Consider the following 13,243-nt stretch of genomic DNA (forward strand, 5'->3'; position numbering starts at 1 on the left):
ACACTCTGTTCTCACCTGTCATAAATCTCTGATCCTTCTTCCAGGCCCGGGAGTAATCCAGTGATGAACGCCTGGAGACTGGGAAGCAATGACCTCTGAAGAGGTAGGAAATAAGTCTCATACAGACCCAGAAGAATGGGCTTCACAGACATGGCTCCATGGAACAGCAGCGGAAAGAGGCCCGAACTGCAGAAAGAACATCAATTAAACAAGATTAGGAGCTACAAATCCTAAAATGAATAAGAACAGGAGATTTTTAAATATTTTAGTTTATCGTCATTCCGCAAGTGTACCTAATTTTAAAGCATGACATGTTAGGTATCTATTTACTTGGCGTAACATCATCTTTCAGATTATACAAAAAAACTGGGCTAACTTTACTGTTTTTTTTTTTTTTTTTAAATTCACAAAAGTGTATTTTTTTTAAAAATATTGCGTTTGAAAGACCGCTGCATGAATACAGTGTGACATAAAATATTGCAACGACAGCCGTTTTATTCTCTAGGGTCTCTGCTAAAAAATATATATAATGTTTGGGGGTTCTAACTACTTTTCTAGCAAAAAATTCTGATTTTAACTTGTAAGCAACAAGTGCCAAAAAAAGGCTTAGTCTTCAAGGGGTTAAAGTTCAGCTAAAGTCAAGAAGTGAAAATTTGCTGTGTTAGGCTCGGTTCACACTGGATGCGGTGTTAGCGAATCACAGGCAGTTCCCACTGTGTTCTGCGAACCGCTGCGGGTGTCAATCTAAAGTTAATGACACCCCCATATCGGTTTGCATATCGCAGTGCGAACTGTGAAAATCAGACAGGAATCGGATTGCATGGGTGTGAACAGCCATGCGATCCGATTCTGGTGCAGACAAAAAAAGGGTCCTGCAGGTGTTTGGTCCAAATGCGATGCCAGGTCAGCCAGTTTGTATGGCTGAATTAGCATGGCACAGAAATTGCATGAGATCTGCACAGCAATGCGGTGCAAATCACATGCGATGTCTGGCATCGCACCAGTTTAACCCGCCCTTCTAGGGAACATCTAGAATTGTGCCTTTGCTGAAAAATCTACCATTTGTTTTAAGTCAGCCATACATGGATCGAACTTTGGCAGGTTTATCAGGGACTAGATGAATTTCAATCTATGTATGGGCACTGGTTGTACAGAAGTCAATCTACCATTCGACTTCTTTACACCCACCCATTCAGATTTTTCCCTGCTCGATCAGTGCTGTAGGCCAGTGGTCCTCAACTCCTGTCCTCGGGGCCCACTAACAGGCTAATGTAAGTATTACCTTGGGGAGATGCAGACTAGAATACTGAAATCACTGAGCAGCAAATGAGATCACCTGTGATGTAATTTAGTTATCTTGCAAACCTGGCCTGTTAGTGGGCCGCGAGGACCGGAGTTGAGGACCACTGCTGTAGGCTATAGCCTGCAATGCTGATCAGTGTATTTTGACAGTGGGGAAGTCCCTCTGTCAGAATACAATAGCACAGTGAGGAGGATTTCCACATTGATTGTGTGCATCGGGAAATCGAGTCAGGTTTCTTAACCACTTGCCGACCGCCCACAATATATTTACTGCGGCAGTCAGCCCCTCACAGGCAAAGCGACGTAGGTCTACGTCGCTCGCCTGTGAGGGTCTAGGGGGCGAGCGTGCGCCGCTGGAGGCGCGCTCCCGCCCCTGCTCATTCACGGACCCCCCCCGCGCATGTGCCCGGCGGACCCGATGTCCGCCGGGCACTCGCTATTGTCCGTTACAGCGGGAGAAAGGCAGGCGGCTAATGTAAACAAAGCCGCCTGTCATTCTTCCCAGTGCTATGCAGAATCGTATATCTCTGTTCTTACACCACAAGCCACATCGAATCACAGTTAGAAACACGCCCCTAGGGACACACTTAACCCCTCCTTCCCCAATAAAGTTAACCCCTTCCCTGCCAGTGTCATTTTTACAGTAACAGTGCATATGTATAGCACTGATTACTCTAGTAATGTCACTGGTAACCCCAAAAGTGTCAAAAATGTCAGTCAAGGGTCCGATCTGTCCGCCGCAATGTCGCAGTCCCGCAAAAAAAAAAAAAATTGCAGATCGCCGCCATTACTCGTTTAAAAAAAATAATAAAAATGACAAAAATCTTTCCCTTAGTTAGTAAACGCAATAACTTTTGCGCAAACCAATCAAAATATGCTTTTTGCGATTTTTTTTACCAAACATAGGTAGCAGAAAACAAATTGGCCTAAAATGTTAAAAAAATTTGATTTTTACATTTTTTTGGGGGGGAATTTCATATAAAAAAATGTGAAAAATATTGTTATTTTTGCAAAATTGACGCGTTTTTTTGTTTATAGCGCAAAAAGTAAAAATCGCACAGGTGATCAAATACCACCAAAAGAAAGCTCTGTTTGTGGGGAAAAAAAGGACGTCAAATTCGTTTAGATACAGCGTAGCACGACCGCGCAATTGTCCATTAAAGTCACGCAGTGCCGAATCGCAAAAAAAGCCCTGGTCAGGAAGGGGGTAAAATCTTCCGGGGCTTAAGTGGTTAATCTGGTAATAAATTTAACACTCCCATCCCCCCAGACTGGCCATGTTGCCGTCTACTGTGCCTCCTGTGTCAGTCCTCCTGAGTTGTGTCTCACTAATACCGGAGGTAATTTGCTTGCCAGATCACCAGGTGTAAACGTAGGGGAAAAAAGCCTTAAAAAAAAAAAAGAAAACAAATGCAGCCACCACATCTAATGATTGGTAAGCTGCAATATATTACATTTTTGGTTTTGGGGTTAACACCACTTTAAAGATTTGCAAAGCAGGGCATCATCTCACATGTTTTACCTGTACAGGAAAAGATCCCTGGAAAGCCATTTTGTTCCAATGATCTTGAAGATAATCTCGTAGGTCTCCAGGGCTTTCAGGTGGACTCCACTGGGTAGAGCTGGGTGCAGGCATTGTGCCAGCCTCTTGCTAATTATCAGACGCCTTGGCAGTAAGCAGTACTTAAGGTTACTCTGCAGGGCCTGCAAAAAAAAAAGAAGAAGGTTGAAGGTGTGAACTTTATTTCATGCCAGAGAAAAGCTGTCCATTTCTTGTCACCAGGCCCAATCAATGTGTTTACAGGGTACATTTTTCTAAAAAAGGATTTTTGGAGCTGACAAATACTACAAATTCCTGGTTCCACAAATCTTAAAGAGTAACTCCTGTTTTTGTTGTGCACAAAACATTCCCCTCTGGGTGATCTATGTACTACAGGGACTTTTAACAAAATGTGTTGCAGGTTCCTACCTTTTGTTATTGTGAAGAAGTAGTTATTTGTTTGTCTGTGTCCATGTGCACAGTGAATCTGTATGGGAGTGATTTTATCATTATCAATCAGCTGCTGCACCTGCATGGCTCTGAGGAAAGTGACAGGGTCTGCATCCCTTGCCATTTCCTATTGGGAGTATCATTAAAAAAATGCATTTTTTGTATCTTAGTGCAGATGTCTGGGAAAATCAGTGAGCCAATCACACAAGCAGGAAATCACATTTCTTTGGGGGCGTTCTGTATACATTCTGTGTACAGAACACCTCCAGGTGGCCATACTGCAATTTACAGAAAATAACAGAGCTGCAGATTGAAAATAAAAGGTAATTTTTAATAGCATTCAATTACATTTTAACTTGTGTCACAATTGTATATTGTATATAATATACACTGCTCAAAAAAATGAAAGGAACACTGAAAACACATCAGATCTCAATGGGGAAAAATATCATCCTGGATATCTATACTGGTATGGAGACTGGGTAATGTGTTAGGAAGGAAAGGATGCCACATCGTTTGATGAAAATTAAAATTATCACCCTACAGAGGGCTGAATTCAAAGACACCCCAAAAATCATAGTGAAAAAATAATGCAGCAGGCTAGTCCATTTTGCTGAAATGTCATTGCAGCTCAGAATGGTACTCAGTAGTTTGTATGGCCCCCACATGCTTGTATGCATGCCTGACAACGTTGGAGCATGCTTCTAATGAGACGATTGATGGTGTCCTGGGGTATTTAATCCCAGATCTGGACCAGGGCGTCACTGAGCTCCTGAACAGACTAAGGTGCAACCTGGTGGCATTGGATGGGCCAAAACATAATGTCCCAGAGGTGTTCTATTGGATTTAGGTCAGGCGAGTGTGGGGGCCATTCAATGGTATCAATTCCTTCATTCTCCAGGAACTGGCCGCATACTCTCGCCTTATGAGGCCGGCATGGTCGTGCACCAGGAAGAACCCAGGACCCACTGAACAAGCGTAGGGTCTTACAATGGGTCCAAGGAATTCATCCCGATACCTAATGGCAGTCAGGGTGCCATTGTCTAGCCTGTAGAGATCTGTGTGTCACTCCACGGATATGTCTCCACTGACCATCACTGACCCACCACCAAACCGTTCATGCAGAACGATGTTACAGGCAGCATAACATTCTCCAGACCCTTTCACGTTTTGCCAAATGCAAAACTAGTGAAAAAGCCAGAAAAGATGAGTAGGGAAAAAAATGTCAGTGGCCTCCACCTGTAAAACCATTCCTATTTTGGAGGTCATCTCATTGTTGCCCATGTAGTGCACCTGTTGTTAATTTCATTAACATCAAAGCAGCTGAAACTGGCCAGATCAATATCCCAGGAGATTAACTGACTTGATGCTATAATCTGATTAAAAAGTGTTCCTTTAATTTTTTTGAGCAGTGCATATATATATATATATATATATATATATATATATATATATATATATATATATACATACACTGTATATATATATATATATATATATACACACACACATATATATATATATATACACATACATATACAGTTGGGCAAATAAGTATTTAGTCAGCCACCAATTGTGCAAGTTCTCCCACTTAAAAAGATGAGAGAGGCCTTTCATTTTCATCATAGGTACACTTCAACTATGAGAGACAGAATGGGGGGAAAGAATCCATAAAATCACATTGTAGGATTTCTAATGAATTAATTGGTAGATTCCTTGGTAAAATAAGTATTTGGTCACCTACAAACAAATTTCGGGCTCTCACAGACCTGTAACTTCTTCTTTAAGAGGCTCCTCTGTCCTCCACTTGTATTAATGGCACCTGTTTGAACTTGCTATCAGTATAAAAGACACCTGTCCACAACCTCAAACAGTCACACTCCAAACTCCACTATGGCCAAGACCAAAGAGCTGTCGAAGGACACCAGAAACAAAATTGTAGACCTGCACCAGGCTGGGAAGACTGAATCTGCAATAAGCAAGCAGCTTGGTGTGAAGAAATCAACTGTGGGATCAATTATTAGAAAATGGAAGACATACAAGACCACTTATAATCTCCCACGATCTGGCGCTCCACGCAAGATCTCACCCCGTGGGGTCAAAATTATCACAAGAACAGTGAGCAAAAATCCCAGAACCACACGGTAAGGGGGGGGGGGGGGGGACCTAGTGAATGACCTGCAGAGAGCTGGGCCTAAAGTAACAAAGGGTTCCAAAGGGTTCCATTAGTAACACACTACACCACCAAGGATTCAAATCCTGCAGTGCCAGACGTGTCCCCCTGCTTAAGCCAGTACATGTCCGGGCTCATCTGAAGTTTGCTAGAGAGCATTTGGATGATCGAGAAGAGGATTGGGAGAATGTCATATGGTCAGATGAAACCAAAGTAGAACTTTTTGGTAAAAACTCAACTCGTCATGTTTGGAGGAGAAAGAATGCTGAGTTGCATCCAAAGAACACCTTACCTACTGTGAAGCATGGAGGTGGAAACATCATGCTTTAGGGCTGTTTTATTGCAAAGGGACCAGGATGACTGATCTGTGCAAAGGAAAGAATGAATGGGGCCATGTATCGTGAGATTTTGAGTGAAACCCTCCTTCCATCAGCAAGGGCATTGAAGATGAAACGTGGCTTGGTTTTTCAGCATGACAATGATCCCAAACACAGCGCCCGGGCAACAAAAGAGTGGCTTTGTAAGAAGCATTTCAAGGTCCTGGAGTGGCCTAGCCAGTCTCCAGATCTCAACCCATAGAAAACCTTTGGAGGGAGTTGAAAGTCCGTGTTGCCCAGCGACAGCCCCAAAACATCACTGCTCTAGAGGAGATCTGCATGGAGGAATGGGCCAAAATACCAGCAAACAGTGCGTGAAAACCTTGTGAAGACTTATAGAAAACGTTTGACCTCTGTCATTGCCAACAAAGGGTATATAACAAAGTATTGAGATGAACTTTTGTTATTGACCAAATACTTATTTTCCACCATAATTTGCAAATAAATTCTTTAAAAATCAGACAAATGTGATTTTCTGGATTTTTTTTTCTCATTTTGTCTCTCGTAGTTGAAGTATACCTATGATGAAAATTACAGGCCTCTCTCATCTTTTTAAGTGGGAGAACTTGCACAATTGGTGGCTGACTAAATACTTTTTTGCCCAACTGTGTGTGTGTGTATATATATATATATATACACACATATATACAGTGGGTACGGAAAGTATTCAGACCCCCTTAAATTTTTCACTCTTTGTTATATTGCAGCCATTTGCTAAAATCATTTAAGTTCATTCTTCTTCCTCATGAATGTACACATAGCACCCCATACTGACAGAAAAACACAGAATTGTTGACATTGTTGCAGATTTATTAAAAAAGAAAAACTGAAATATCACATGGTCCTAAGTATTCAGACCCTTTGCTCAGTATTTAGTAGAAGCCCCCTTTTGATCTAATACAGCCAGGAGTCTTTTTGGGAAAGATGCAACAAGTCTTTCACACCTGGATTTGGGGATCCTCTGCCATTCCTCCTTGCAGATCCTCTCCAGTTCTGTCAGGTTGGATGGTAAACGTTGGTGGACAGCCATTTTTAGGTCTCTCCAGAGATGCTCAATTGGGTTTAAGTCAGGGCTCTGGCTGGGCCATTCAAGAACAGTCACGGAGTTGTTGTGAAGCCACTCCTTCGTTATTTTAGCTGTGTGCTTAGGGTCATTGTCTTGTTGGAAGGTAAACCTTCGGCCCAGTCTGAGGTCCAGAGCACTCTGGAGAAGGTTTTTGTCCAGGATATCCCTGTACTTGGCCGCATTCATCTTTCCCTCGATTGCAACCAGTCGTCCTGTCCCTGCAGCTGAAAAACACCCCCACAGCATGATGCTGCCACCACCATGCTTCACTGTTGGGACTGTATTGGACAGGTGATGAGCAGTGCCTGGTTTTCTCCACACATACCGCTTAGAATTAAGGCCAAAAAGTTCTATTTTGGTCTCATCAGACCAGAGAATCTTATTTCTCACCATCTTGGAGTCCTTCAGGTGTTTTTTAGCAAACTCCAAGCGGGCTTTCATGTGTCTTACACTGAGGAGAGGCTTCCGTCGGGCCACTCTGCCATAAAGCCCCGACTGGTCGAGGGCTGCAGTGATGGTTGACTTTCTACAACTTTCTCCCATCTCCTGACTGCATCTCTGGAGCTCAGCCACAGTGATTCTTCTTTACCTCTCTCACCAAGGCTCTTCTCCCCCGATAGCTCAGTTTGGCCGGACGGCCAGCTCTAGGAAGGGTTCTGGTCGTCCCAAACGTCTTCCATTTGAGGATTATGGAGGCCACTGTGCTCTTAGGAACCTTAAGTGCAGCAGAAATCTTTTTGTAACCTTGGCCAGATCTGTGCCTTGCCACAATTCTGTCTCTGAGCTCTTCAGGCAGTTCCTTTGACCTCATGATTCTCATTTGCTCTGACATGCATTGTGATCTGGAAGGTCTTATATAGACAGGTGTGTGGCTTTCCTAATCAAGTCCAATCAGTATAATCAAACACATCTGGACTCAAATGAAGGTGTAGAACCATCTCAAGGATGATCAGAAGAAATGGAAAGCACCTGAGTTAAATATATGAGTGTCACAGCAAAGGGTCTGAATACTTAGGACCATGTGATATTTCAGTTTTTCTTTTTTAATAAATCTGCAACAATGTCAACAATTCTGTGTTTTTCTGTCAGTATGGGGTGCTATGTGTACATTCCTGAGGAAGAAGAATGAACCTAAATGATTTTAGCAAATGGCTGCAATATAACAAAGAGTGAAAAATGTAAGGGGGTCTGAATACTTTCCGTACCCACTGTATATATATATATATACACACACACACATACACACACACACAGATGCATCTCAGAAAATGAGAATATCATCAAAAAGTTATTTTTCTTTCAGTAATTCAATTCAGGAAGTGAAACATATATTTTATATAGATGTATTACACACAGAGTGAAATATTTAAAGCATTTCTTTCGTTCAAAGGCTTTGTTTTCAGGTAAGTTTCAATTAATGTGCTAGTATGTAATGCATACTAGCACATTATGGCTTTACCTTGCAGGTCAGAAAAAAAAAAAAAGTCACCCAGCGGTTTTCTACCGCTATAAAAAAGTCCAAAAACGCAGCAGCTGAAAAAATCATAGATGTAAATGTTTCCCCGTATGAAACCATGTTAAATGGACTGTAGTGCGTTTCTGTAAAAAGCACCAAAAAACAGCCGTCCCTTTTTAGAGATACAAGCATTTGACAATATTTTGTACTAATGTTAACCCCTTGATGCTAGCTGTGGGGTTACTTTAAAAAGTTCTGAATGCCTTGGAGGCGGGAATGATTGGCGATAATGTCAGCACTGTGATTGGCTGTCACAGTGGTCACATGAACGTGAGTCGGTCCCGCCAGCTACTGATGTTCGATGGGGACCGACAGATGTGTTTACAGCTCAGTCTCTGTGCTTGGAGGGTGCAGTAAGCATTGACTGACGAGTGTGTGGCATGTGGGCATTAAAGCCCATTTTTTGCAGCCGCACATAGATGGTATGCAGGTGGCAACAGGTTAAACTGGATCTTGCGTGGTAATGCTAGGTCAATTCAATACTGAAGTACTCTTACCCTAATATGCAGTGTATATTCTGCTTGTGGTCAACTGCAATCACTATAAGGGCACATAGAAAACAATTGTCTAAATGTTGCTGTGAGGTGCGGTTTGGAAAAATGCAGACATCCACAGCAAGTCAGACTGCTACAGGTTACCGCAATGCTGGGACACAATGGAGTGTAACTTTGTCACTCTTTCAAAAATACATTTAGAAAAAAAAAAAAAAGAAATAAAAAATGTAGACAGTGTGATGTGCTAAAAAGTGTGGTGCAACATTCCCTCACAGCCTAGCAAAATGGGCCCTCACACACAGCTATTAGTAAGGGTTTGTTTGCCTTCAGAGAAGAAATCCATGGTAGCAATAGGAATTCTTGATGGACCCTCTGCATACTGCTATATACCCTTTCTGCCAAACTTTGCAATGAAAAAACAGGGATTTTTAGTTCATACATATTGCAATACAAGTTTGGCCATCTGCATTAAAGTAATCTATGTTATGGCCAGTCCTACTCTGCTCTGCCAATGCAAATGCTACGGTAGACTCTGTTGCCTTATGAGTTTATGTGTAATCTCCATTAGACTGTTGCCTGATGAGGAGTTTATGTATAAATCTCCATTTTGTAATTGTAAATATTAATGTAAATATAAATGTACACATTTTTGATTTCAAAATTCATATTTGCTATATGATTGGTAGATTTGTAAGTTGTGTAACACAGACAAACAGTCAGGAGTATGAATCCAGTTTAACAAGTCCATTTGAAAGGCCAGCCTGCTATTCACATTTAAACACATAAAATGACGAGTTGTCTTCTAATCAGGAGGTGGCCTGCTGATATGCCAAATAGTATCAACCTGTAAGCCAGACATCCTGGGGCCAATGAAACTAGGTGAATAGATCACGTCACGTCCGCCCTTATTTCAATCCTCCATATCAAAGAACTCTCATTAAGATATGCAATGAAGATTGACTATCGGTTGAAGGGTTGGACAATGGGCCCTGGAGAAGAACCTTGCATCTTAATTTTCAATTTCAAAGTAAATTAACAGGTTCTCCCCCCAACAGAGAGGAGGGTTAGCAAGGGGCTGAATTATGCTAAGCTAGGCGAGGAGGAAGTTGTCCAATCCTAAACGAGATACGCCCAGAGGGAGGAACAGGGCAGGATAGCTGAACCAATCAGAATAGCCCTATAGAAGTCTATGTGATATGGTTCTATATTAGTGTAGGTGAGGGGAGAGGGATTTCCTCTCTTGCATGGCAGGCCAGGATGAAACACTCAAGGGAAGGGTAATTATGAACGTTTAAGGTATACATTGCTTGTCCTCTTTGTGTCGGTCGTATTGTGTTTGTATACGAGTATATACTCTATATTTGTTCAGTTAAACTAGGAATATTTTCCATTTTGTTGTATGTACTATAGATAGATTGTTGTAAATTCATTTGGGGCTTTCAGGCTATATACTAATAAAATAATTGCTGTTTTGAAGCTTTCATTCATAGCCAAAAAACTCTAATTTTTAACCCAAATATTGTCTGAGGTAAATTAAATCTCATATCTTCCGGGTAACAACACCATGCCACCATGGGGGAAGCAGACACAAAGTGGCAAAGAGCTACTAGGCTTGGGTCTGGTCACTGACTTGCAATGCAACAGAAACCAATTACCAGACTGAACCTAGTAGCTCTCCCCCCCCCCCCCCTTGTGTCTGTTTGCCCCATGTAGGCTTAGTGTCCATCGTAGCACTTGCAGTGGCAGAGCAGAGTAGGGCTGGCCATAAGAGGGATTACTTTGATGCAGTTGGCCAGCTTAAACAAGAACAAAATTTTCCTATTTTCTTTTGCAAAGTTTGTCAGAAAGGGTGTATAGCAGTGTGCAGATGGTTCATCCAGAATTTGTAGAGTTAACATGTGGTCACACCACTTTAGCACCTGATAGATTATTTATATGTACAAGCTCCTGGGCTTTTGAGCACAGGTATATCTTGTTTCTGTTGCAATCCATGGTAGACATTTGATAGGCAGCGAGAAGGCAGTATATTGCCTTCTCACTACCTCTTTTCCTCGAAAAGTCCGCGCCACCATGCTGCAAACCTGTGCTCTGCACGTGGTTAAAGCACAGCCTTTTTAACTTTAACAGATTACGTGCGACAGGCGGTACTGCCTGCTGAGCGCAACTGGTAGGTTACTTGTGTCATGATCCAGAGCATCAGAGCTGCGGCATGTGTATACCTCGATAGGACTGCTTTTGCAGCTTGGGGAGGCAGTAAAAACACACGTTAGCCACCTATTTTCAACAGCCCCCACCACTAGGTGTGAATTTAAGCTAGCCATAAAGGGATCGAAATTCAGCAAGGATCAGATAAATTTCTCTCTATCTATGGTTGTTCCCGCTCAACTTTTCTGTCTGGTTGATCGAAAAAACTATTTATATATGGCCAGCCTAAGGACTTGAAGCAGTTTCATCTTCAACAGCAACCTGCGAGCTTCCTGCCCTCCTACCTACCCTGTCTTGATAAATCCTTAGTGGGAACAATGTTGCCTACTTTGATGGTCCAAATTTATTCAATTTATACTGCTTGAGTCTTAAAAACGGAGATTGTTGGGTATACAAAGTTTTAGTTATATTTTACGAGTTAATAAAAGTTTAAGTTAAAATGAAACTTCGCCCTAAATAGAAAGTTCTGCTTCTAATGCTGGCCAAGAGGCCATACACTAGCAGCAAAATCGTTCAAACTCGTTTTCGAATAACGAACACTCAGCTGGGAGAGCAAACGATAGTGCCACCATGTAATGACCAAATTTTGAGTGATAAATCGTTCAAAGGACATTAATGAATCAGTTTTTCATTTGTTTTGTCACATATGCCTAGTGCAAATAGTTCAGGCGAGAAACACATTAAAGGGATTGTAAAGGCAGCAGGTTTTTTATCTTAATACATTCTATGCATTAAGATAAAAAAAAAAACTTCTGTGTGCAGCAGCTTCCCCCAACACCCCCTAATACTTACCTGACCCCCATCTCTATCTAGCATTGTTGCAGGGGTGTCTAAGCTGCCTTGGACTCCCCTCCTCATTGGCTGTGACAGCAGCACAGCACAATTGGCTCCCACTGCTGTCAATCAAAATCATTCAGCCAATCAGGAGAGGGGGCGGTGCTGGGTAGCGGCTCCGTGTCCGAATGGACACAGGGAGCTGTGACTCGGCTCGGGTGCCCCCATAGTAATCTGTTTGCTGTGGGGGCACTCACCAGGAGGGAAGGGCCAGGAGATTTGAAGAGGGACCCAAGAAGAGGAGGATCCGGGCCACTCCGTGTAAAGACAACTGCACAGAGCAGGTAGGTATAACATGTTTGGTATTTTTTTTTTTTTTTAAAACAAGATTTTATAATCACTTTAACCTTTCAATTTATTGTTCGTTCGACAGAATTTTCCAAAATGTTCCTCGATTTTTCAGCTATGAAAAGTTAAAACCGATTTTCTATTTGTGCTCATTTTTCTCATTCAAAGTATTTTTTTATAGTTATGTACATACAATAGATACAACAGAAGTGTAAAAAGGATACAACAAAAATGTATAGAGGATAGAGTCCAAATATAGAGTGGTCAAATGGTATACAAGATATAGAGAGTCAATGAGCGATAACGAAGCGTTAATAAGTATAATAAATAATGTAGAAGTGGAAGTTAATGGGGTTGCAATAATAGGAATAGCGTGCCAGTGTCCTCCCCATGGGTCACCCTTAACCACTTTACAACCGGAGGATTTTGCTGTCTTCCGTCCAGGCCACTTTTTGCGATTCGGCGCTGTGCGACTTCAACTGACAATTGCGCGGTCGTGCGACGCCGTACCCAAACGAAATTTACGTCCTTTTTTTCCCACAAACAGAGCTTTCTTTTGGTGGTATTTGATCACCTGTGCGATTTTTACTTTTTGCGCTATAAACAAAAAAAGAGCGTTTATTTTGAAAAAATAACAATATTTTTAACATTTTTTTATATGAAATTCCCCCCAAAAAAGATGTAAAAACCAATTTTTTTAAAAATTTTTGGCCAATTTGTTTTATGCTACATATGTTTGGTAAAAAAAAATCGCAATAAGCGTATTTTGATTGGTTTGCGCAAAAGTTATTGCGTTTACTAACAAAGGGAAAGATTTCTGTCATTTTTGGTGTTTTTTTTTTTAACGCGTAATGGCGGCGATCTGCGATTTTTTTTGCGGGACTGCGACATTGCGGCGGACAGACCGGACCCCTGACTGACATTTTTGACACTTTTGGGGGTACCAGTGACATTACTGCAGTAATCAGTGCTATAAATATGCACTGTTACTGTAAAAA

The 13,243-nt window shown here is 41.7% G+C and overlaps 1 protein-coding gene across 1 annotated transcript in view; it reads right to left on the minus strand.

The window, feature by feature from the left end:
* DOP1B (DOP1 leucine zipper like protein B) overlaps nt 1-13,243 on the minus strand; it is a 273,490-nt gene that overhangs the window by 161,721 nt on the left and 98,526 nt on the right. The window contains exons 3-4 of the mRNA XM_082246954.1: nt 2,825-3,006; nt 16-186 (exon numbers count right to left, since the gene is read on the minus strand). Coding sequence (XP_082103080.1) covers nt 16-186; nt 2,825-3,006 — 353 coding nt within the window. The remainder of the gene's footprint in view (nt 1-15; nt 187-2,824; nt 3,007-13,243) is intronic.

This window comes from Pelophylax lessonae, assembly GCF_965119305.1.
Source record: "Pelophylax lessonae genome assembly, chromosome: 2".
NCBI lineage: Eukaryota > Metazoa > Chordata > Amphibia > Anura > Ranidae > Pelophylax > Pelophylax lessonae.